The sequence below is a fragment of the Eutrema salsugineum genome, unplaced genomic scaffold, assembly GCF_000478725.1.
Source record: "Eutrema salsugineum unplaced genomic scaffold, Eutsalg1_0 scaffold_19, whole genome shotgun sequence".
Lineage (NCBI taxonomy): Eukaryota > Viridiplantae > Streptophyta > Magnoliopsida > Brassicales > Brassicaceae > Eutrema > Eutrema salsugineum.
Window position 1 is genome coordinate 62,663 of NW_006256838.1, and position 22,854 is coordinate 85,516.

Consider the following 22,854-nt stretch of genomic DNA (forward strand, 5'->3'; position numbering starts at 1 on the left):
GTTTTTTACGCTTGACATGTGGCACCAACTGATTGCCACGTACTCACGAACACGTGTACGCCCTTCGAATAAACCCGAAACTAAAAGGCCGTTAATGGACTTACTGGTCGAACCAAAAAAACGTTAACCACCTCCGCTGATTGAACCGGCCGGTGCAGGGTTTAGTTGAAACACTTTTAGTGAAACAGAAGGTTTGGTATCAGGGAAGAACAATTTATTTTTCCGGTCTTCTTCACCTTCAACTCAATCTCTCTCGATTTCACCCCTCAACCCATAGGCGGTGAGCTCGGGGTTGGATTTCAAGTAAGCCAAAGGGAGCTTGCATTTTTCTATTTTCTTCTTTTAATCCAAAAAATAGATTATTTGTGTATTTTCATAGGAATCCCTCAAATCTTACGCAAGCCATGCAAGGAAGATGACGGCGAGTGTCAAATCAATTCTGCTAAATCGAAGGTTCCTGACACCTTTCATCGTCTTGTTCTTGGCTAGCAACTGTGGAGGGGAATCTTCCACGTGTTTGACGGTTTACAAAGAAGGAGGGGCTCCAGCTGTGTTTCAATCGCCCAAATGCCCTCGTTGGAATCTCCAGAACTGGGGTTCTCGTTCTCGCACACGCAGTGGAGGTGCTCGTTGCCATGCGGCAGCGATACAAGGTCGTAGGAAATACCAAGAGGATCGTCTTCTCTGTGCTCTTGATCTTCGGATTCCCTTTCCCGGTATGTAACAATTTCTATTAGATTCTACTCGTTAGGTTAAGAACAAAGATTAAAAAAAACAAAACTGATATTAACGGCATTGTCTCATAAATCTGAGCAGGCAAGACTGGAACAAAGGATGTTTTGGTTGGAATCGCAGCAGTTTTCGACGGACATAATGGTGCAGAAGCCAGTGACATGGCTTCAAAACTTCTATTGGATTATTTTGCCTTGCACATCAACTTTCTCTTGGACGCAACGTTTTCTGCCATGACGAGGAAGTTGATTGGAAGGTTACCAACTCAAGGGGAGCACAGTGTTATTCCGCATGGCGTAACTCTGGATGAAATCATTCATCTATACAACCTGGATTCCAAAATGCAGTTGAGTGTTTTTTCATTTCATGTCTCTTTCCCATATCAAAACACTCATCTTTGACTAATTTATATAATGACCATCTCAAGGTGCTTTCCTTGTGTCATCTGTGAGGAGATGTGATTTTGGATGTGTGGCATGTCCGCCTCATCCTAGTTTTCCAATTTGCAGGTTGCGAGACTCGCTGCCGCTTAATTTCGATGATTCTCTTCACTTGGATATTATGAAGGAAGCATTGCTGAGAGCCATCCATGACGTTGATGCCACATTTACTAAGGTATCCTGGATGTCTTCTACTCAATCCGTTGAACCTTGTCGATAAACATATCCTTTTCAGTATCATGATTATGCTGTAACCAGCTAATCTTTGTTTTCTCCAGGAAGCATCTAACCGGAAGTTGAATTCAGGTTCAACGGCTACAATTGCACTTACCGTAGATGGTCGACTAATGGTTGCCAGTATCGGTGACTCAAAGGCACTTTTGTGCTCTGAAAATTTTGAGACTCCAGAAGAAGCTAGAGGTTCGCAACATCTGTTTCTAAATCAAGTCGCCTAACCAAAAGCCAGTGTTGTGTTTATCGTTTAATGAAATCTTGATAAAAACATTTTGTTGCAATGGTGTTTGCTTGTTGCAGCTACTTTGGTGAAGTTGTACAGAGATCGAAGGCGCAATCAAGGCTCTTCACCGTCAAGGTTCTCTGACTTCAAACTGGAGCATAGCAATGGACTATTGCGTTTGATTGCCAAAGAACTGACAAAGGATCATCACCCAAATAGAGAGGATGAAAAAAATCGTGTTGAAGCTGCAGGAGGTTATGTCACTGAGTGGGCCGGTGTACCACGAGTGAACGGTCAGCTGGCTGTCTCTCGTTCAATTGGTGACCTTAATTTCAAAAGGTAGGCATTGCTTGTTGTATCTGAACATGCTTATTCCTAAAACTCGTGTTTCTTTTATCATAAGATGAAATGTGAGTTTTGATATCTGTTTCAGTTACGGTGTCATCTCTGCACCTGAGGTGATGGACTGGCAGCCTCTAATGGCTAATGACAGCTACTTGGTAGTGTCAACTGATGGCATCTTTGAGAAGTTGGAGGTGCAAGATGTATGCGATCGTCTGTCGGAAGTAAACAGTCAAACTAGCTCTGGAGCCGAAGTGCCTTCTTACTGCACAGTTTCTTTGGCAGACTGTTTAATTAATACTGCTTTTGACAAGGGAAGCATGGATAATATGGCTGCTGTTGTTGTTCCTCTAAAATCTAATCTAGTTTCTCAGCTCCAACGGAAGGAGCAGAGTATGAGTGACAACAAAGATAAGATTGATTTAGCATTGCCGAGTAACACCTGTGCACTGCCATGTGAGTTTCTCTGGTTGCAATTAGATTCCCTGACATCCGCATTATGAAATCTAGAGTGTGAAGCTTCATTGATAATCGACATTCTCGTGTTTGGCTAATCAAGCTTTTGCCTTCCCAACAGTGCCTAATGATTTCAATTCGGGTTCATTGAAATGGAAGCAGACTCAACCAATTGCCACCATGTTTAACAGGTTATTGGTATGACCCAATTGACAGAATTTTGATATTTTCATATTCATTTTGTTTTCCTAAGGCATTCTCTGTCAGCAGACTCAGCACTCTATATATTTGATTAATTGTGACAGAAGTTTGCATTTGCTGACCTTACAACTTATATGATCTGGCCATCCTTCTTATGCTAGGTTGAAGTTAAAAACGGAAGTTTTTGCTGCTTTTATATGTCAGAGAACCTTATTGGTGCGTCTCAAGGGCAAATGGAATATTTGAACGGTTACATCGGTGACTCGCCTCAGGTTCTACCTGCATCTGCCGAGTCATTCTCTGGTAAATGAAAATTTCTCAGTGGAATCCAATTTTAGTTGAGAAACCTGATAGTTGGTGGTTTTTGGTTCCACGGAACCTGGATTTATTCATAACCATATCCTTGATTCTTCCCCTTTTTTTGGTGATCTGAAAATTTACACGCTATTAAAGGCTGGTGTTTGCCTTCTGGAACGGCGATCAACGAGAATCGAGATCAGTGCATCAATCCTGACAGCTTTGCTACTTTCCTTGGGTTACTTGAATCTGTACCCTTACATGGTTTTGGTGCTAATAACGGGACGGATGATATTTCATTTCCAGACTCGAGGTGCCTTCTTCTTTTCCTTTGGGATTGATGAGTTTTCCCCCTCTTTTGTATCATCGTTGAAGAATGAGATCCCTGTATATGATCTTAGGTAATACTGTGATTAGCAACCTTATGCCAAATCCTTTGTTCTTTCATGCTCTTTGTTTTTTGTCGGTGCGCTTGGCTAGGTAGTCATTGCTAAAATTTTGGAGGGGCAAATCCATTGTTGTGCGCATGTGATGTCTTCGTGTTGCCTTTTTGCTAGATGGTTTCTTTACAGAGAAACATGATGGTCTTATCTTTGTGTCTCCATATAATGGAAACAGTAATCTTTTAAAATAGAAAAACATTCTTAAGAAATGGCTGATAAAACTGTGTAATGCCATGTGATTTTTAGCTATGTGCTGAAGAAAAAATTCGGGCGCGGTGCATTTGGTGAGGTGTGGTTGGCATTTCACTGGAATTGCTATCAAGGAAATAACGCTACTAGTTTGATCCAAGAAGATGAGAATATACCAAAAAATGGTGTTCATATCAATGGATACGCTGAAAACGTAACTAGCAATGCATCTACAGATCATTATGATGCAGATGTTCTTGATAACTCCTTCATTTTGAAGCGGATAATGGTATGTGTTCTTTCCGGGATTTTTTTTTAATCGTTCCTTTAAAACATGATGTCTGCAACTTTCTTTTCGCTTTTTCTGGCTATGTATGCTTAGAGTGATGGTGAGAAGACATGAATCTGTGATGTGGACATCACTCTCTGGTTATTTGGGGGTAGCAGTAGTTCTCAACTGTTAATTGCTTATAGTAAAAAATTGTTTCAAATTGAAAGGTTCTTGCATAAATAAATTATTCAGGATCTGGCATAGATTATTCTTTGCAAGAGTTTGCTCCTTGCTCGTTATGTCATCCATCGACCTATATGATGACTTGTAGATGCAAGTCTTTCTCAAATTTAATTTCTACACTTTCCATTATTTTTCCTAAACAGGTAGAGAGAGGACCAACTGTCTATTTAAGTGGTCTCAGGGAGAAGTATTTTGGTGAATTGTTTCGAAATGCATACAATATAAGCGTGAGCTCTACTGCAGCGCAAACGTCAAGTTCTCAATCAGCGTCATCAGAATTGGATCTCTCTGAAGAGGGTTTGAAACATATTGCGAGATACATAGAGTATTTTGAATCTCGATATAATGACATATGGCTTGTGTTTCATCACGAGGGTGTTTCTTTATCAAAGCTGATGTACACTGTGGAAGAAGCAGAGAATAGCTCTAATGGGGAAAAGGCTGAAGAGGCAAGTCATGTGCAGATACTTCGTCCGTCAAAGTGGTGGACCTGGTTGAAGACGACAGAATCAGGAAAAGAAGAAATGCGGAGAATAATATGGCAGTTGGTATGTTGTGTAGGAATTCGAGAATGTTCTGATTTTGTTCCTGCGTTTGACAGTTGCATCTCGGGAATCAAAATCTGTTTGTGCTTACTTTTCCTTTACGCGTTACCCTTCTTTTTCAGTTGCTGGGTCTAAAGGCCTGTCATGATCGCAATATTACTCACAGAGATATAAAACCCGGTAAGAATCTTTTTGATGTTAATGGTGGTTCATGTAGTGTACATTCTGCGACAGATGAGCATTCTCACGGAAACTGAATTTACAATGATTGCATGGGATGTTCGTAAGAGAATATGGTCATGTGCCTTGAAGACATCAAGTCAGGCAGATGCTTAAAGGGTGTACCAAATGGAGATTATAACTTCAAAACTAAAATGTACGTAGATTACGGTTCAGTTTTCTGGTTTATTCGTTTTGCTCCATTTATTTCTAAACTTCTGTAGCACTTATGTATTTGAGTCCTCCACTTATGTAATTTCTTGTTTCCTGGTAACTGATGGTCTTATAATCACTGTTTAGGCGCATCATCGACTTTGGCAGTGCACTTGATGAATTCACAATGAAACATTATTATGGGTCAGCAGGTCCTTCAAGGTATTTCCTTTTTCTTTGTATGTTTTTGAGAAAATTCCTAATCTCTGGTTTTGTGAATCCTGATTATCACAATACTTTTGGATCATCTTGAATTCAGAGCAGAACAAACTCATGATTATGCACCACCCGAAGCCATTCTGAACAGCAGCTGGCACCGGGGACCAACCAGTTTGACATTGAAGTATGAGAGATCCTGCTTCTTTTAGAAAGCGTGGCTGCAACTGACCTTGCCACATATATATATAACACCTTTTTTTTCTCTCGCAGATACGATATGTGGAGTGTTGGGGTTGTGATGTTAGAGATGATTTTGGGATCACCAAATGTTTTTGAGATTAGTTCTGTTACACGTGCCCTTTTGGATCAACATATCAGAGGTTGGAGTGAAAACTTTAAAGAGCTTGCATACAAGTAAGTTTTTGAATTAGGAGTGTAAATCATTTTTGCTTGAGACCGACCACCACAACGGTCTTTAGTTAATAATTTATTGGAATGTTAATCTCGGGGACAGGCTTCGATCCTTTATGGAAATGTGCATCCTAATTCCAGGCAGCTCTTTAAAACATGGTGGCGCGAGCACAAAGCAGGTAAAGGATAGTTAGTTCTGTTGACTGACCATGGTTATTAGATTTAAAGAATACCTTTGACTTATCTGAAAAAAGTCATTTTGAGATTATGTTGTTCAGATATTCGTGCTAAGCAATTCAGCTAATTAGTATTCGTGTCATAGTGGTCCATGCCTATATTATCGAATCTCTTCAAATGTGAAAATTTAAGATGGTTTGAGCACCTTTCCGTAAACGTGGATGCTAATTGTCTTATGCAAAGGTAATAAATCGTGGGATGTAGGGTGGGATTTCACTAGCGTCATGGAAATGCTCTGAAGAATTTTTGGCAGAACAGATAAGGAGTAGAGACCCTCTTAAGATTGGGTTAGTTTGATGATTCCGTGACTTGATGGTAGTTTTTATTTGTTTGGTTGTGAAGATGTTGCTACATAAACAAAAGTGGGTGGAAAATGCAGGTTTCCTAATGTATGGGCTTTAAGGTTGGTGCGGGGTCTATTACAATGGTACCCTGTGAGATCTCTGCTCCTGCCTAGTCTTTTTTTTGGTACCTTTTGTGTAAATAAGAAAAATCTTGGCGAGAGAATTGTTGTTGACAAGTTTTATGGGTTATGATGCGTGGGGGTGCAGGAGGACAGAGTGAATGTGGATGAGGCTCTGCAGCACCCTTACTTCCAGCCTCCTCCCAGTTCCTAAGGTTTGCCTTCTTCTGTTGAAATTTGAAGCATGTAATGTGGAGAAGACGGAGTTGAAGTATATTGTTAGAGAGTTTCAACTTACCACAAGTCATATCTACTACTACTCTTGTGGAGGCTTTTCCTGTTTGTAAAAAACCTGGAAATTCTTATTTCCTTTTGTCTTGGAAACTCATTGTGATATTGATGTAAATAATTTGGGTAAGAAAAAGGATGAATTTGGTGGTTTAGGGAATGGTAAATCAAATCCTAACAGAGGACTGATAAAATGTGAGTATACGGAAGGGTGACGTCGTTTTGAGAAAAAAGAAAGAAGAGATCTTCAACCTGAGCGGCGATGTTCCGATTGAAAACGAACGACCTATTATATTGAAAGTTTACACGTGTCAAAATCTCAGACGACGACGACGACGACGACGTATCGGGAAGCTTCTCCTCTTCTCTGGTCTTCCCTTGTTGTTGTGGTGTCTACATCTTTCCCTCTTCCGACGATTCCAATTCCATCGATCGCAAATTTCTTATTCTTCCCCAGGATTCCGTAGCCGCCGACGATTTCCATCAGGAAGAAGATGTGGAACCAGGAGTATGATCTGGAGTCAGCTCAGACTCCTCTCTACCCGAAGATGACGACGGAGCCCCCCGAGCTCCGATGGTCTTTCATCCGGAAGGTCTACTCCATCATCTCCATCCAGCTGCTCGTCACTATCGCCGTCGCCGCCACCGTCGTTAAGTTTCCTCCTATCTCCGTCTTCTTCACCACCACCGGCGCCGGCTTCGCTCTCTACATCCTTGTTATCTTCACTCCATTGATTGGTTAATTCCTCTCCATTGATTTGATGCTCTTCACTTCTCTCTCTCTCTACTCCATTGATTGATGCTCTCGATTTCTCCCTGGAGTCTACTCCTATCTCCCTCTGCTTTTCTCATCATTTTATTTTTAATTTTTTTGGGTTGGTTGTGCGCAGTTATGTGTCCATTGTATTACTATCACCAGAAGCATCCTGTGAATTATATATTACTCGGGATTTTCACCGTCTCCCTTGCCTTTGCCGTTGGCTTGACCTGCGCCTTTACCAGCGGTACGGTTTTGCGTTTGCTCTGGATTGGATTGTTTGTGGTGATTGGATTGACATCTTCGTCTAACGTGATTGGATTGTTTGTGGTGGAACAGGAAAAGTCATTCTCGAGTCTGTCATTTTGACGTCTGTTGTGGTGGTATCCCTCACTCTCTACACTTTCTGGGCTGCCAAAAGAGGTCATGACTTCAACTTCCTCGGACCTTTCTTGTTCGGTGCCGTCATTGTGCTTATGGTGTTTTCCTTCATCCAGGTTCCATTTCTTCTCTGCCAATGCTCTCTTCTCGTCTTCTGTTCGATGATCACATTCTTAACTTCCTCTGTTTTTGTTTGTGTAGATTCTCTTCCCTCTCGGAAAGATCTCGGTGATGATCTATGGTTGTTTTGCATCCATCATCTTCTGTGGCTACATTGTATATGATACGGACAACTTGATCAAGAGACACTCGTATGACGAGTACATTTGGGCGGCAGTCTCTCTTTATCTGGACGTCATCAATCTCTTCCTATCTCTCCTCACTCTCTTGAGGGCTGCTGATAGTTAGCCCCTTCCTTCTCTTATAAAACTTTGTCATTTCTTCATATCTCAAAATTATTTTATCTGGCTTGTAAAGGAAAGTTGAACTCTGTAACACTCATTCTACTTGTGAAAGTCTTAGAAGTCATCTCTTCTCAATCAATGGATTAAAAAGAATATTACAAAAGAGAGGAAGTCTTTCTACTCCTTGATGTTTAAAACTATTCTTCTTATCAATGCAAGTTTCGACTAAAAGCATCTACTTCTCTGCTAGTTTTTTTTTTTTTAATTCTGTTACTAAGGTGCCATCCACTTGGACATGGAATTTTTTTGCTTCTTCTCGGTAGCAATGGCGACAAGGCGGGAAACGCCCTGAGTCCATATATCGTATTCCCTTTGGTTTCTGCACTCAAACTCAATGACCCTCTTTGTTTCAGTCTTCAAGCCGAAGTAGTGATGCTTGTCTCCGTTGAAGAGATCCCTGCCAGCCCATGCAGGTATATCCCTTTTTACTTCCAGCACCATATCTGCAAAACCAAAACATAAATCAAAATCATGAGCTGTATGAGCTTTCTGAATTTCGTCAAAAGCAGAAGATATGTGTGTACGTTTCTTCTTCTTTGTGAAGGTCCCTCCGACGTGTTTACTCTTCATTTTCAGCACAACTTGGCCTGCTTTGTTGATGTAGACAGAGACAAACTTCCAGTGGAGATCACCTGCTTTCAAAATACAAGGTCAGCAACCCCTTCGTTTTCATACTCTTAATCGTAAAGATCATTTTAAACGAGTATTAGCTTTTGGAGTACCTCCACGGGTTCGTTTGAGGAGCTCGGTGCCTTTAGCTAGTAGTTCCTGGTTACAGACGCCAAGGAAGTCTTCCCCAGCTATAGGTAATTCTCCACTAAAGCTACTATCGCTGTGCTTTGTTTCAACCTGGCCACACAGCGCTGAACTTGCACCTTTCTCCGCTGGTAACACAGCAGCTATGTTCCATACTTCTTTAAGCGCTCTTGCCTTCAATGTGGCTGCTCCTCGCAGAGCTGCAAAAAGTTTGGGGGTGAATTTACAATGAAAAATTCTCGACACAAGTAACTTTGAATAAACATTACCTGTTGCAGCAGCTGCAGTAAGTGTGACAATGTCGTCATGGGACTTAACATTCACTGCGGAGCTCACAACGGATGTCAAGTGATCCCTTTCAGCTCCCATGTTTTCAGCAGCCTCCACACACTGAGCGGCCACCAGTGCGGCAGCAGAAGCCATGGCCATATCAATTCTGGCCAGCTGCTCGTTTTTACTTGGTGAAGAGGCAGCTGTCGCTGCTGCTACAGCTGCCACAGCAGATGCAACCGCGGCAACAGAGACAGCCGCATGGACCTGTGCATTGTGAGCTCTACTCTCTTCTTTCTTCTTTTCTTTACGGTCCTTGAGCCACCTACCAACTGTCTTTGGGCCGGTTCCAGCCACGGGGGTATTGCTACCATTTCCGGTGGTACCACGGCTGCATCCTGTGCCTGAGAAGAGAGGCTGTATGGTGTTGTGGGTGCGAAAATACTGCATTGATGATAACAGTAAAATTGGGTTTCTGAGTTGAGGAAATAAAATTGCTTGGAAATGGAGGGAAAGTGACTAGTCTCTAGAAGAGTGTAGTAGGCATAAAGTTTTCTTAAAATGAGCCAAACATGGAGGAGCTCTAGGGGTGACAGTCACATTTCTACAACCGTGTCCAAAAACTTAAATCTCTCTAACTCTACTATTTCATCACACATTTAATATCTCTCTATCTCATCTGCTTTTAATGATCGCCGACTGGGCTTTAGTGCGTCTTATAGTCCCAAGACCCAGACGGCTGATCGTTGCAGTTCCTTAAATTATGCCAACGACCCAAACTTAAAGAATTGCTTCCTTTTTTTTTTTTTTTTTGGTTTAGTAACAAGAAGAAGATTGGCCGGTCACTTCCTATTATAAATACATCTGTGGTGAAATTGGAGGTAAACAGGCAAATATCTTTTTCTTTTTGTGTGGGTGAAGTGAGCGAGAGGCTAATTACAGGTTGTAAAGTCGAGAGTCAAAGTCAAATCTGTTTTTGTCCGGAAAAATAAACGTTTCATCTGCTTTCACTTGGATGTGTACTTTTCCATTTTCTCTCTCGTTTTTTTTTTTCCCTTAAAAAAATAACTTTGATAACAAACTCTTAAGTAAAAGACTTGCATTTTTAAAAGATGTAATTATTGGGACTCGAAAACTGATAAATCAAGGATTACACTTTGATTAAGATGAGATGAGTTAGAAAGAAGTACCTTGACGACGTCGTCCAAGTCATCGGAGGGAGAGATGGGAGGACTGTCCGTCTCCGTAAAAGAACCGCCGCCGTTGAGTGGGCCGCTACTGTGTGATAACCTCCCCGACGTTAGCGGTGACACCTCCTTCAATTATTCAAACATTAAACTAACTCAGTCATCATGATGGATATCTCAGGCACAAAAGATCAGAGTCTTGTCTGTCTGAAACTACTCATTAACCGAACGTACCGATTGAGACATGATCCGCTCAAGAACAAGCTGTGAAGTCGCGGAAGCAGCGAACGAGAACTGGCTGCTTTCCGGCGGACATTCTTCTTTCTCAGTGTTGGTTTCTTCCGGTATCGGAGTGTTAATTGAAGGAGTTCTGGTGGTGGCCGGAGCTGACTTGGCGGTGTGGAGAGCTCTCGAAACTTCCAAGGCTGAGACGCTCCAGGATCTTGACAAGAACTCCATCGGGCCTCGCGGGCTTTCCGGCAGCTGAGTACTACCGGCGCCTGAAGAAAATATCTCCGGCCGGCGAGAGCTGTTGATTGGGTTCGGTCGTCTCACTTCTCTCTCCATCCCTTTTATTCTTCACAGGGGAACTAGTGTGTGTTGTGTGTACTATATATATATATATATAGCTCCCCACAAAAAAAAGGCGTTTAGCTATTTTTGTTCATTTTACTCTTAATTCATTCAAAGAAAATGAAATTATTCCTTACAGAGTGAGTGAGTGAGCAGTAAGTAATACAATATATAGTCGTTGCGTAAATAATGGACATCTTTTCAAAAAAAAAAAAAAAAGACGTCGCTTTTCAATAACAAGGCCGCATCTTTCCAATTGTTTAATTAATACACATCAAAAATTACTTTAGGCGAATCAAGGAGTCTTTAAAGACAAAAACCAAATAAAAAGGAGGGGAATCAAAGTCATCGTTGTATTCGCCTTTGAATTAATCATGTAACTACTAAGTGATGTTGTTGGTTAACCAAGTAACTAAGTGTTAATATACATACATACATTTAGTAATTGATAACTTAGCATGCATCTGCACTTTGCAATTGAAGGTGGGTGACCACTTGATAAAGAGACATCCTTTATTCCCTTTTGCTCTGTCTAATTCTAGGGATACCCATATTTACTATTCTTTTATAATCCATTAGAAAAATTGTCATTTTGTCTCTCTGTTTATTCCTTTGCCTGCAATGATTGTTCTTGTTTGGACGTTTTGTATTTTATACCAATTAATATAGAATGTATCAGCACTTCGAATGATGATGAATCCTATTTTCCTTGTGATTGTTTCTTTAAACTACTTTTTTTTATTATTATCTTTTTTTGCTTTTGATATGGTTACAATAGACACCTATACCTACACACCATATCCGCTTCTGTGGGTTTGAAACCCAAGGCCCCTTTCGATGCAAAAGCACCTCCAAGTCAAAGTAAGCATCTTTGAAGGGAGAAAGTTTGATACTTTGTTTTGAATTCACGAAAGAAAAAGACTTGCGAGCAAAACCCTTTCTTGTCCATTTGATCTACACGTACAAGTTCATGAAAATAAACGATAAATCAAAAATGAAAAAAGAAAGAAAGAAGGTTGATACCCTAAAGGAATCTGTGTAGAGGCAGGCAGCTTTTACTTTATTAACACCACTTTGTCCTAATGCGACACTTGAAAACAAACAGGGAGATGTAAGCTTGGAACAGCATCGAGGGAGACACAACAGAAACATAACAGAGTTAGAGAGAGAGAGAGAGAAACTAAAGAAAAGGAAAAAGAGCATGTCTAAAAGAGTGAGCTTTTGACTGTGATAACGATGTAACAGCTTTCACTGTTTTGGCTCCAACATCGCTTTGTAGACAAGACGAATCCCAACTCTCCCTTTAATCTCTCACAGAACCAGCACTTCCTGGCTACCTAACGATCATAAACCTGTGTGGTTTGGTTTCCTTTTACATGCCTCAAGAACTAACTAGGACGGTTATCTCTTGGATTGCAAGCCGCTCCCTCCGTAGTACTGCTTGGTCGTTTCCCGAGAAAACTCGGCAAATGTCATCCCGTCCCTTAACCGTGACGATAGAGGTGGAACAATTTTCTGTATGTCAGTTTTAGAGACATCATCTGTAACAGGAAGCTGTCTCTGTAGACAATCTGACCTTAGATGTTCCATTGTATATTCCGAGACCGAGAAAGCGTGGCTCCATTTTGGCTGTAAGAACACCACAAATGTCTCGCGGCTTATGTGGTCCAGCATCTCCGGTCTGCACACGCAGTGAAGGGTCGACCGTAGCTTCCCTTTGGACAGAATATCAGCAGATTCTCCAATTTGAACTATAAAACTGTCTAGTGGAGTTTTGACCATGTAGAACTTGTTGTTGCTGGGATGATAGATCCGCAGATAAGAGTGCCTGCACATGGAATTGCATTCTTCGTAGGAATACGAGGATAGAAACATAGGATCAGTGAGAATCGTAAAGATCCCATAATCGTAATGCCATTGTTGCCACAGATTGAAATGACGAGTCCCACCAAAACAAGTCCCATTTCTATGGTTTCGTGATACTCGATTACCAGATGATAGCTTTCTCCTCTGGGATTCTGTGAGAAGGAACTGATGATCTGCAGCGGAGTGGTAATGTATGAGACGCCCTTTAGCTGTGCAAGAATCGAGTAAGGTCTCCTCGAGCAGGCCTCCACCAATCTCCCTGTCGCATAGTCGGGCTATCGACAAACCCAACTCCATCATGCAGAAACCAAGTTCCTTAAACGCACCACCAAGATTTTTGAACTCATCATCATCATCCTCCTCCTTCAAGGACAGTTTAGCTCCAATAGGCTCATCGAAAGAGGTGCGGTCATAGTTGAGCTGCATTGCAAAAGATGAGACATGTCGTTCTGGGTTCTTCAGAGGAACGTCGCTTCCCAAGTGGTGCTCCTTTGCCAGTAGCGATGATGAAGAAACGTTTGTATCAATCCCAGTACACTATTATTGGGAAGGTCAAAGTTGGAATCTTGATGATGAGAAGAGCGAAGCAGCAAATGGTACCTTGAGGATGCGATTACGCTTATCGGGATCAAGCAGAGCAAGCTTCCGAGCCAAAGGAAGGAGTTTACGGCGGAGAAGGGCGGAGCCAAGAACGCCGGTGATACAAAGCAGGCCTGGGCCGGTTGGGCCAAGGGCTTCCATCACATTTCTCGAGATCCGTTTAGGAAAGCGAGAGGAGGACAAAAGAAGATCCGAAAAGGACAGTTGATAGGGTTCGAGAATCTCTGCTTCCACCTTGTCTCCTCCCTTCATAGCAGCTCCTATCACTATCTCTCTCTCTGTGCCCACTGGGGTCGCTCGGGTTCAATCCCCGATTTGACTTCATTCAAAATTACGACGACGACGACGACTACGACTTACCAATTTTCTTTATTTTTTAACATATAAATAACGTTCACAATTTTTAATGGCCCAACCCAACACGGCCCAGAAAAGCAAGCTTTGATATTATTCATTCATTCGGATAATTAACATGCACGCCGTTTTCTTTTTATTTTTATTTTATTTATACACTTGAAACGACGACAATCAAAAATACAAGGCGTTTTGATGGAGGAGGAGGTTGGTTGATGCCTCTAGGCGGAAGCTTGTTTGAAGCTCTTGGACAACCAGATGGCCGTCTCCCTGGGAGAAACCCTCTCGAGTCCAAAGGGTTTAAGCAAGACAGCAAGCTCATCGTACCTTTCCTGCTGCAGAAGCCTTGCACTGAACTCCAGCAATCCCTCCAGAGCCTCCGCGCGCTGCTTATACGACGACGTGTCGAACCTTGTCTGTTTTTCCTCCCAACCTCCTGACCTTGTCTTTACACTCGTACACTTGTCCTTGGTCATCGACTTGTCCTCATTTTTATCTACTGCTCTTGACTCTCTCTCTCTGCTCTGCAAGAGACCGTCAGGGAACTCAGCCATCTTGTCCATTCTTGGAGCGTTTACAGAAACGTCCGGTGAGTTTAGGCCGCAAATTGCAGTGATGTCCGATTCGTATGGACACATCGGGTTTTCCACCACCAACGGAAGAGATACTCTCCTACTCCTCCTTCTGTCTCCAGGATTCAACTCCTTCTTCTGCAAAGACCAGAGAGATCAGGTCACTCCCCTGTTTTGTTTTTAAAAGCTTTGATTTTTCTTCTTACCAGTTCATGTTTGGAGACAGTGCGCGGCGTGCTTGACGGCGTTTCAACCCTCTTTGACATGACATATGCCTTTGCTGAGGTCGCAGCCACTCTCGGTGTTCTTGCTCCACCTGATTGCTTCTTCACTCCCTCCTGCCTTTGTCTTTGACCAACAATCTCTTCACTGACGACTCCAACTGTTACTTGTGAGACTTTCCTCCCATTATACACTGGTGAATGAGATGTTTTGCCTGAAGAAGACACAGAGCCTGCTTCTGTATCAGAGACACTCGGATTCAATCTCCTGTCGTTGCTGAAAGAATGCCTTCTTCTTTCATTCACCGTAGAGCCCTTCTCAGACCATTGCAGTGGAAAAGTGCTTCGCCTGGGACTCTCAAGCTTCAGATAAACCATGCTGATGTACGGCTGAAGATGAGGATGGTTAAGCAGCTCACTAGCCTGCAGTGACACAGTATATGCTTAGCTCAGTTATGATTTAACCACCAATCATTTGATAAGTATCACAGGAAACATACACTCGGCCTGAGTTCAGGATTTTTCCTCAACATACTTTTGATGAGGCCTCGGCTGCAGATAAGCGAGGAAAAGAGTTTGGTACAGCGAGAGTCGGTTAATGTTAACAAAGAGAATGATTTCAGGCTTACAATGAACCGGAATACATGGCAGGAATAGGATCCATTATCAGTTTGTGTATTTTGGTGATCAATGTCTGCACATCCTGGAATCAAGATGTCACATTTCATATCAAGGGTGTTAATTCCAAGATCAAAACAAAAATCAACACAACTATAAGGACGCTTACAGTAGCTTTGAAAGGAGGTTTATGAGCAGCCATTTCATACATGCAGCATCCTGCTTGCCACGATGTCTTAAACAAGGTTAGTCACAAGCTGAACAAGTGATGGTTAATAATTTTAAAAAAAAAAAAAAAAAAGAAGTAGCAATGAAGAATGTGTAGTTATACCCAAAGACCAAATGTCTGACTTTGATCCGTAAGGTATGTCAGCAAGAAGCTCAGGGCACATGTAACTTGGAGTACCAACAACCTATAAACATACAGACTTTTCACAAAATGTGTCTCAAAAACAACAAAAGACTTGTTAGTGTAAGTGACTTACAGAGGATGTAAGGTCATCAGAAGTGAGAATCTTAGCGAGGCCAAAGTCACCTGAGACCGAAAATGTGGATGCGTTAATAGCTTTGAAAAAGGGAGAAAGACAAGTAAATCTCACAAACTTACCAAGCCGTATGTCTTGATCTTTTGTCAAGAATATATTAGAACACTGAAAAGAAATGTGAACGATACTTAGAGATGGTTGAGACATGAAAGGAACACAGATTATTTTTGCAGCGGCTAAGAGGTTATAATGTCTTTACCTTGACATCGCGGTGAAGAATATGGTTGGAGTGCAGATAATCAAGTGCCATTAGGAGTTGAACAAGCCATTGGCAGAGTTTCTGGATTTGATGGGTTTTTTTTTTTTGTCAAATTTTAAAGAGAAGGCAGCCAATTAAGGCGTATTTTCAAAATATGATAGATTGCAACAACAGAAGACTTAATTAGCTGAGACAAACCTCTTCCGGAAAATGAACGCCACATACTCTTTTTATGGTTTCTGTCCTGCAAGAAAGATTCAGATTGGGAACATTAAGAGCAAACTAAAAAGGAAAAAAAAAGGAACTGATTTCAATGGTGAGAAAAGCGTTTTACATGTCTCCGCCTTCACAATATCCAATAACGATGCAGACATAGCAACCCTGGAAAGAAGGTAGATGATGAGTAAGTAGCAAGCAGAAAGAATGTTTCATGTGCAGAGAATGAGAAGATAGAGGAAAGAAGAAGAGGACCTTTTCAACCCATGAATCTTTGTATTCCACAACGAATGGATTGCGGACAGTAGAAATAAGCTCCATCTGAAACATCAATGGATCAGGCCCGAACTCTTCATCTTAATCCTAATCTAAGATGATCCACATTCCACAACCAAAAAAAAAAAAAGGTGATCAAACAGAACACAAACCTCCTGATGGGCTGATCGGCGAGCCCTATCAGACTGTCGAGCGAGACGAATCTTTTTCAATACGTATCTGTGAAAAGCAGAATCACAGAAAATAGAGAAGCAAATTAATAGAAGAAAGAAAAAAGAAAAAAAGAGAGAGAGAGGAAGATATATATATATATATATATACTTCTTTCGTTCTTGTTTGTGTCTGACAAGAAGAGCAGAGCCAAAGGAGCCTTTCCCAATCTGCTCCAGAACTTCATACCGCTCCATGGAAATCTTCAAAAACAAACAGAAACCATATGAGAGGAGAGAAAAGAACCAAACCTCTCTAATAATAAGATAAACACGCACAGAGACATTGAAGCACGCACACACACAAGAAAAAAAAAAGTTTGCATCAAATCTGCTACAGAAATCTGGAAATACAATCAGTGTCACGTCAAGCACCAAACAAGATTTGTAAACAAATCGAGCGTAGCTTTCAGCAAAGATTTATGATTGCTATCATCAAAACAGTAATCATAAAAAAAGCGAAAAGTGGGAACCAGCTCCCCTGTGTATGTGTGCAATCATCAACCCAAAAATAAAGGAAATTGATTTTATTATATTATATTTCTAAACTCTTCGGACCTTCAATCTTGTACCGACACCGTGGTAGATGAGCAGAGAATCGAATCACTCTCTATTGCAAATTACTATATATAATTACCAAATGCAAAACTTTATCAAAAGAAACACATTTTAATTAGTATAATTTTCAAAGCAGAAAAGTAGAAAGATAAAGCGAAGACGAAGAAGAAGAAGAAGAAGAAACTGACGATTCGTCGGAGAGCGGCAAAAGAACAGTTTCCTCTAAGATGTTCCCTTTTTAAAAAAAATTTCAAATTACAGTATAGTTTATGTTTTCCTTGGAATTTGCTGAGTTTCTTTTTTTTTTTTTTTTTTGCAAAAAAGAATTTGAATTTGCTGAGTATTGATTTTAGATTTTTCTATATCCTCTCTTTCTCGATTTTAGATAAAAGAGTAAAAAAACAAAACTTTGCTTTTTCAGTTATCTAGTAAAAATGATTTACCAAGTACAGAACCATTTTATTTCTTAACTGATAAATTGTAAAGTTTTTACTAGCAAAAATTAGCAAACACAACGACGAAAAAGTATGTATTTTTTTCTTAAAGATGGCCATAATAAATGATTTTAGATTTAAAAGTATTTACTTGTTTTTTAAAAAAAGATGTTAAAGATTTTACATAACTAAACTACCAGCGGGAGTGGAAAAAAAAAAACTAAACTACCAGCGGGCCCGACACGGAGTCAATCCAGTAAACTGCGTTCACTTCGAATACCGTAAAAACGGTGTCGTTTGACCACTGAGCTTAGTTTTAGACTAAATGATATAAAAAGTCCACTTTCCTGAGTTTGGAGTTCAGCAAGCAACAATGTTCGATTCCCTTCCCTTTTTACCCTTATCGAAGCGCTTTCTCTCCGTCGTTGATGGCTCCGGTGAAGAAGCAGCCGAAGAAAGACAAGAGAACTAACGTAGCTCCTTTGGATCCGGGAGCTATCGAATGCGATTGGTAGAATACTTTCCGGCAGCGAAACTCTTGTCTCTCAGTCTCAGTCTCAGTTTCAGTTTCAGTGTATTGATTTCTGTGTTGACTAGAGTGTTCAATAGATAGATTCTTTCTTTGACCGGGATTTCAGTTGGAGTTTTTTTTTATTTGTTGTAGCGAACTGAGATTGTAGTTGTTTGGTAGGTGTTTCAATCCCCTTAGAGGCGCGAAGAGGATGATGCGTTCAAGTACTTGTTTAGGGTTTCAAAGACGACATTTAGCTATATATATATATATATGTATATGTTCTCTGGTGAGGGAGGATCTTATCTCTCTAGACCAGTAGAAGAGCTACAGCATGTTCTTTCTTGCAAGGGGTCTTTGATCACGAAATGAGATTTCTGTGCATGGTTATCTGCAAGACGATGTTCCTTTATCGGGTCATCACGAATCCAGTTATTCAGACCGGTACTGCATTGCAAACAGACCGAGCCGCTTGGTAGTGAGCTCAGAGGATATCTCACAGAGTATTTGCAGCTCCCAAACCTTGTCTGAGGCCAGTCCACTAAACCATTCATCAGCATATCGATCAGTTTACTAGCATGTTTGATTAAAACATTTGCAACTGGATCTATGAAAACGATTCGCCGGTGGACTTTTCAATGCGAATTTCGCCCTTAAATGTTCAGTTCACAAACCTAATCTTTTGAGAGGACTTGGTAATTTCGCAAAACACAAGGGTTTATTTTGCTAATGTAAACATCATTTTTATGTGGTGTTTTCTTGTATAGCTGAGTTTCATTATAGTGCAATTTTTTTATTCTCGGCGTTGACAGTTTTTTTTTTTCAAAAAAATTTATTTTTTTAAAAAAGGTATATGCTGGTGGATACGTATCGTTTTTGCCGTTTTGGTGCTTTGTGCTCACAAGTAACAACGGACGAAGATTCCCAACATATTCAGTTGACACACTATAAAACAAAACTATATACATTGTCTTCTATATCACAATTACGTAATCTAATTTAATTATTTTCTTCTTTAATAGTGATCTCAATGGGAGGCGTGATGCTGGTTATTAAAGTGGACCTTGGGTTTTGATAGTTAGCGTCACAAACTGAAAAATGTTATTCATTTCTCTATGTATACATTTTATTTAAATCCGCTGTAAATTGACAAGAGAATGACTCTTTTTAGAGAATACCATGGCATAATCAATAATGCATGTGAGAAATCAGAAATGGAAATAATGTATATCACAGAGGTTGCTCTGAAAATTCTAAATACATTATTTTTTTAAAGAATATGTATTAATTTTTTTTTTTTTTTGAAGAATGTAAAATTTATTCATCAAAAAAACCTCTTTACAACAGATTTGATCAGAATTTTAGAGTTTGATGAAAATTAAAAGAAGAACAAATCGAATAAGTTTATGTATTAATATTTTTACAATAATGAGCTATTTGAATTTTTTTTTTTTTAAATGTAAGAGAAATCTCATATCACTATGTGTTTAATACAAAACCATAAGAAAATATAAGTTGTTGAGATATAATTTTCTACAGAAGTGAGAAGAGCAAATTTACGTTTTTAGAAAATCTAATCGTATGTAATATTATATAGATTTGAGTCCGTTGATAAATCAAACTAAAAGGTTCATAAAAAGGTTAATTTTTTGGTGGAAACTTACCTGTGAGAAGGAAAAAAAACTTAGATAAATAGATATACACACAGTAAGTGTGAAAAATAGTTTTTTTTTTTTTTTGCTGTTTTATTGAGAACCCAACCATAAATGTATAGTCTTCTGAGAAAAAATGGATTATGATTAGACCCATAAAATTGGTGAAATGAATAGAGAATGAATAAGAGTCTCAATTAATGCAGAGCATTTGCCTAACTGAGCAAGGGAGTCTTGTTCGCCTATCTCTCTCTCTTGTCCATGTGTTGCGTAGCCAAGATTTCCAGTTTTAGGAATCGTTTGACGGTGGTTCACATTGAAAAGTCAAAAGTCAACAGAGTTGAATCAAAAGCTATGGAAACTAGAAGAAAGATTAACTAAGTCTTTTTTTTTTTTTTTTGTGGTAAAATTCTGGGAAATGAGTAAAGGAATCTCACTATTACACGCCCCCGAATATAGAAGGAAGGAAGGAAGGAAGAAAAGGAGAGAAGTTTCACCGTTTCAGTGCTCCAAAGAGACGTTGAAACTATTAAACAGAGAAGAAGAATCAAAATCCAACCAAAAGAAAAAGACACACATCTCTCTCTCTGTCTGTGTTTTGCTGTAAATAGAATCGAAAAGGGCAAAGGAATAATCAATCAATCTGCTCAAGAGAGAGAGAGAGAATTGGCCGGTGAAACTGTCAAAAAGACAGATGATTTGGTCTCTCACCTAACTTACTCCACCGATCCTCTTTCGCTCTAATCCTCTTTCTATCTTGTGGAGACCACACCACATCACACCACAATCAATCTAATTTCTTCTTCTTTCTTCTTCTTCTTCTTCTCTTCTTTTTGTCTTTGTCTCTCGAATTTTTGCTGTTTCTCATTTCTCTATCTCCACCACATAATTCGGAAAGAAAAACCCTAGCTTTGTCCGCATCTCATTGATTTTGCAACACCTTAAAAATCTGGGTTTTGTTTTTGGTGATCATTCGATTTCGTAGTTGAACAACAGAGGAAAAGCCAGGCCGGAGAGAAAATCAAATGGCTTCTGGCGGCGGCGGAGAGGCGGAGAGATCGGTGGAAATCGGATCGGAGTCGAAACGGGAAAGCAAATTAGGCGGAGTAGGGAGCAGGAGCGCGGGGCAAGGACAATACGTGAGGGCGGATACGCTGGATTTCAGTAAATGGGATTTGCATATGGGTCAAAGCTCAAGTGTCGCCATGTCCTCCGGCTCCACTAAAGCTCCGGCTCCGGCGCCGCCGATGCAGGAATGGGAGATTGACCTCTCAAAGCTCGACATGAAGCACGTCCTCGCCCACGGTACTTATGGCACTGTATACCGCGGTGTCTACGCCGGCCAACAAGTCGCAGGTCCGTTTCATCTAGGGTTTTGACTTCCCGTTGAAAGAAAGATTTGGGTTTATTAGATATGAATCGTTCGTTTGTGTTACAATCTGCAGTGAAAGTGTTAGATTGGGGAGAAGATGGTTACGCCACAGCAGCTGAAACTACGTCTCTGCGTGCTTCCTTCGAGCAAGAGGTCGCCGTCTGGCAGAAGCTCGATCATCCAAACGTTACAAAGGTATTTTTTTTTTATCATTTTACGCTATAAGTGGCTAGGAGAAGAAGAAGCTCTGAAGTTTTGTCTTGCAGTTTATAGGAGCATCCATGGGAACCTCTGATCTGAAGATCCCTCCTGCTGGTGATTCAGGCGGGCGTGGCAACGGTGCACATCCTGCGAGGGCTTGTTGTGTTGTGGTTGAATATGTTGCAGGAGGCACCCTCAAGAAGTTCCTCATCAGGAAGTATCGGAGCAAACTACCCATCAAGGATGTCATTCAACTCGCGTTAGATCTCGCAAGAGGGTAATAATCACTCTTTTTTTATCATGGATTGTTGTATATATCTGAAATCTCTCATACAGGAAAAAGATGCATCCTTTATCGACAAAACTCCTACCTTTTTCTTTATGTTAATTTTTAATTTTTGTCTCTAGGCTGAGTTACCTTCACTCCAAGGCGATTGTACATCGGGACGTGAAGACAGAGAACATGTTGTTAGAAACTAATAAGACGCTGAAGATTGCTGATTTCGGAGTAGCTAGGGTCGAAGCTCAGAACCCTCAAGACATGACGGGTGAAACTGGAACTCTTGGATACATGGCACCAGAGGTATTATTATTGTACAGAGCCGAATTCCCTTTGTGTTTCGTTTCGTAATTGTGGGAAACAAAATAAATAAATAAAAAACTCAAAAGGTTGAGCTTTTTAGGTTCTTGAAGGAAAAGCTTACAACCGGAAATGCGATGTCTATAGCTTTGGTGTATGCCTCTGGGAAATATACTGCTGCGACATGCCCTACGCTGACTGTAGTTTTGCTGAGATCTCTCACGCCGTTGTTCATAAGGTCTCTCTTTCTTTCTCTACAATCTCTCCTTTTTGTTACATTTTTAATCAGAAAATCTAACCCCCCCCCCCCACTCTCTCTGTTTCTGTGTGTGTGTGTCTCGATCAGAATCTGAGACCGGAGATTCCGAAATGCTGCCCACAATCGGTGGCAAACATCATGAAGAGATGCTGGGACCCGAATCCTGACAGGCGTCCGGAGATGGAGGAGGTTGTGAAGCTACTTGAAGCGGTGGACACAAGCAAAGGCGGTGGAATGATAGCTCCAGACCAGTTTCAGGGCTGCCTCTGTTTCTGCAGACCTCGTGGCCCCTGATCTCTCACCCTTTTCTCCGTCTCTGATATTCTTGAGAGCTGCGTGATTCTTGGATTTTGTAATCTTTTTTTGAGACTTTGGAGTTAGATTGGTGTGGTTTTTTTCATAAGGATCTCTCCCTCTCTCTCTCTCTGCTCACTATGTATTTATACTAGTACACAGTCGTGTGTAAATTGATAAAGCTTGATTCTTTTGTTTTGTGGGTCATCTCTCTCCCTCTTTCCAGGTCTGATGATTGATTATACAAAAATTTTGATTCGTACTAATTTCATATATATGTAATCGGTGACGGAACTAACAAAAACAGAGGGGAGTAAGTGTGACGAAGGAGAAGAAGAAAACGAAGCCGACTTCAGGAGGGTCTAGTTGTAACATACAAAAAA

General features: G+C 40.7%; 6 protein-coding genes across 11 annotated transcripts; 3 read left to right on the forward strand and 3 right to left on the reverse strand.

Moving 5' to 3' along the window:
* The first annotated feature begins 248 nt into the window (after window positions 1–248).
* LOC18019733 (probable inactive protein kinase At3g63330) lies at window positions 249–6,701 on the forward strand. Of its 6 annotated transcripts, none has more exons than XM_024157237.1 (20): window positions 249–716; window positions 817–1,078; window positions 1,242–1,347; window positions 1,451–1,592; window positions 1,707–1,968; window positions 2,063–2,427; window positions 2,549–2,625; window positions 2,790–2,931; window positions 3,082–3,238; window positions 3,615–3,846; window positions 4,215–4,619; window positions 4,739–4,796; window positions 4,905–4,992; window positions 5,136–5,210; window positions 5,308–5,391; window positions 5,478–5,621; window positions 5,722–5,797; window positions 6,060–6,142; window positions 6,235–6,289; window positions 6,407–6,701. In XM_024157237.1, the coding sequence occupies exons 1-20, from the start codon at window positions 416–418 to the stop codon at window positions 6,470–6,472; spliced, it is 3,180 nt and encodes a 1,059-aa protein (XP_024013005.1). In that variant the 5' UTR covers window positions 249–415; the 3' UTR covers window positions 6,473–6,701. The 6 variants fall into 6 exon arrangements, 4 of the variants coding, with proteins under 4 accessions (XP_024013005.1, XP_024013006.1, XP_024013007.1 ...); XM_024157238.1 differs by having other exon boundaries at window positions 6,235–6,282; XM_024157239.1 differs by lacking the exons at window positions 6,235–6,289; window positions 6,407–6,701 and having other exon boundaries at window positions 6,039–6,142.
* Window positions 6,702–6,780: 79 nt separating this feature from the next.
* LOC18019760 (protein LIFEGUARD 2) lies at window positions 6,781–8,227 on the forward strand. Its single transcript, XM_006402226.2, has 4 exons — window positions 6,781–7,284; window positions 7,437–7,550; window positions 7,643–7,800; window positions 7,886–8,227. Exons 1-4 carry the CDS (start codon window positions 7,041–7,043, stop codon window positions 8,090–8,092), a joined length of 723 nt encoding a protein of 240 aa, XP_006402289.1. The 5' UTR covers window positions 6,781–7,040; the 3' UTR covers window positions 8,093–8,227.
* An 81-nt stretch (window positions 8,228–8,308) lies between these two features.
* LOC18019947 (VAN3-binding protein) lies at window positions 8,309–10,965 on the reverse strand. The gene is made up of 6 exons (XM_006402225.2): window positions 10,596–10,965; window positions 10,365–10,490; window positions 9,174–9,618; window positions 8,871–9,104; window positions 8,673–8,780; window positions 8,309–8,591 (listed from the first exon to the last, which is right to left on the reverse strand). Exons 1-6 carry the CDS (start codon window positions 10,926–10,928, stop codon window positions 8,362–8,364), a joined length of 1,476 nt encoding a protein of 491 aa, XP_006402288.1. The 5' UTR covers window positions 10,929–10,965; the 3' UTR covers window positions 8,309–8,361.
* Window positions 10,966–11,972: 1,007 nt separating this feature from the next.
* Window positions 11,973–13,740, reverse strand: LOC18019829. Its single transcript, XM_006402227.2, has 2 exons — window positions 13,401–13,740; window positions 11,973–13,289 (listed from the first exon to the last, which is right to left on the reverse strand). The coding sequence occupies exons 1-2, from the start codon at window positions 13,650–13,652 to the stop codon at window positions 12,336–12,338; spliced, it is 1,206 nt and encodes a 401-aa protein (XP_006402290.1). The 5' UTR covers window positions 13,653–13,740; the 3' UTR covers window positions 11,973–12,335.
* A 93-nt stretch (window positions 13,741–13,833) lies between these two features.
* On the reverse strand, window positions 13,834–16,828 carry LOC18019948 (serine/threonine-protein kinase Nek4). The gene is made up of 14 exons (XM_024157015.1): window positions 16,723–16,828; window positions 16,554–16,620; window positions 16,381–16,446; window positions 16,244–16,290; window positions 16,108–16,153; window positions 15,910–15,990; window positions 15,773–15,815; window positions 15,651–15,700; window positions 15,497–15,578; window positions 15,335–15,384; window positions 15,177–15,250; window positions 15,048–15,099; window positions 14,533–14,970; window positions 13,834–14,464 (listed from the first exon to the last, which is right to left on the reverse strand). Exons 1-14 carry the CDS (start codon window positions 16,806–16,808, stop codon window positions 13,976–13,978), a joined length of 1,671 nt encoding a protein of 556 aa, XP_024012783.1. The 5' UTR covers window positions 16,809–16,828; the 3' UTR covers window positions 13,834–13,975.
* Window positions 16,829–20,356: 3,528 nt separating this feature from the next.
* LOC18019949 (serine/threonine-protein kinase STY13) lies at window positions 20,357–22,676 on the forward strand. Its single transcript, XM_006402230.2, has 6 exons — window positions 20,357–21,121; window positions 21,211–21,332; window positions 21,404–21,615; window positions 21,747–21,921; window positions 22,022–22,156; window positions 22,265–22,676. The coding sequence occupies exons 1-6, from the start codon at window positions 20,791–20,793 to the stop codon at window positions 22,469–22,471; spliced, it is 1,182 nt and encodes a 393-aa protein (XP_006402293.1). The 5' UTR covers window positions 20,357–20,790; the 3' UTR covers window positions 22,472–22,676.
* Window positions 22,677–22,854: the final 178 nt, after the last annotated feature.

What these genes read in the sequence shown, in the direction of transcription:
- LOC18019733 (XM_024157237.1), top strand. Translation starts at nt 416, where the DNA reads ATGACGGCGAGTGTCAAATCAATTCTGCTAAATCGAAGGTTCCTGACA. An exon ending in TCACAGAGATATAAAACCCG is followed by an intron (nt 4,797 to 4,904) that starts GTAAGAATCTTT and finishes GATGTTCGTAAG; the next exon opens with AGAATATGGTCATGTGCCTT. An exon ending in AGAGACCCTCTTAAGATTGG is followed by an intron (nt 6,143 to 6,234) that starts GTTAGTTTGATG and finishes TGGAAAATGCAG; the next exon opens with GTTTCCTAATGTATGGGCTT.
- LOC18019760 (XM_006402226.2), top strand. Translation starts at nt 7,041, where the DNA reads ATGTGGAACCAGGAGTATGATCTGGAGTCAGCTCAGACTCCTCTCTAC. An exon ending in GACCTGCGCCTTTACCAGCG is followed by an intron (nt 7,551 to 7,642) that starts GTACGGTTTTGC and finishes GTGGTGGAACAG; the next exon opens with GAAAAGTCATTCTCGAGTCT. An exon ending in TGGTGTTTTCCTTCATCCAG is followed by an intron (nt 7,801 to 7,885) that starts GTTCCATTTCTT and finishes TTGTTTGTGTAG; the next exon opens with ATTCTCTTCCCTCTCGGAAA.
- LOC18019947 (XM_006402225.2), bottom strand. Translation starts at nt 10,928, where the DNA reads ATGGAGAGAGAAGTGAGACGACCGAACCCAATCAACAGCTCTCGCCGG. An exon ending in CCTCAAACGAACCCGTGGAG is followed by an intron (nt 8,781 to 8,870) that starts GTACTCCAAAAG and finishes TTTTGAAAGCAG; the next exon opens with GTGATCTCCACTGGAAGTTT. An exon ending in CTTCACAAAGAAGAAGAAAC is followed by an intron (nt 8,592 to 8,672) that starts GTACACACATAT and finishes TTGGTTTTGCAG; the next exon opens with ATATGGTGCTGGAAGTAAAA.
- LOC18019829 (XM_006402227.2), bottom strand. Translation starts at nt 13,652, where the DNA reads ATGAAGGGAGGAGACAAGGTGGAAGCAGAGATTCTCGAACCCTATCAA. An exon ending in AGCGTAATCGCATCCTCAAG is followed by an intron (nt 13,290 to 13,400) that starts GTACCATTTGCT and finishes CTACTGGCAAAG; the next exon opens with GAGCACCACTTGGGAAGCGA.
- LOC18019948 (XM_024157015.1), bottom strand. Translation starts at nt 16,808, where the DNA reads ATGGAGCGGTATGAAGTTCTGGAGCAGATTGGGAAAGGCTCCTTTGGC. An exon ending in CACAAACAAGAACGAAAGAA is followed by an intron (nt 16,621 to 16,722) that starts GTATATATATAT and finishes TGCTTTTCACAG; the next exon opens with ATACGTATTGAAAAAGATTC. An exon ending in GCCATGTATTCCGGTTCATT is followed by an intron (nt 15,100 to 15,176) that starts GTAAGCCTGAAA and finishes GCTTATCTGCAG; the next exon opens with CCGAGGCCTCATCAAAAGTA.
- LOC18019949 (XM_006402230.2), top strand. Translation starts at nt 20,791, where the DNA reads ATGGCTTCTGGCGGCGGCGGAGAGGCGGAGAGATCGGTGGAAATCGGA. An exon ending in CGCCGGCCAACAAGTCGCAG is followed by an intron (nt 21,122 to 21,210) that starts GTCCGTTTCATC and finishes TACAATCTGCAG; the next exon opens with TGAAAGTGTTAGATTGGGGA. An exon ending in TTGGATACATGGCACCAGAG is followed by an intron (nt 21,922 to 22,021) that starts GTATTATTATTG and finishes TGAGCTTTTTAG; the next exon opens with GTTCTTGAAGGAAAAGCTTA.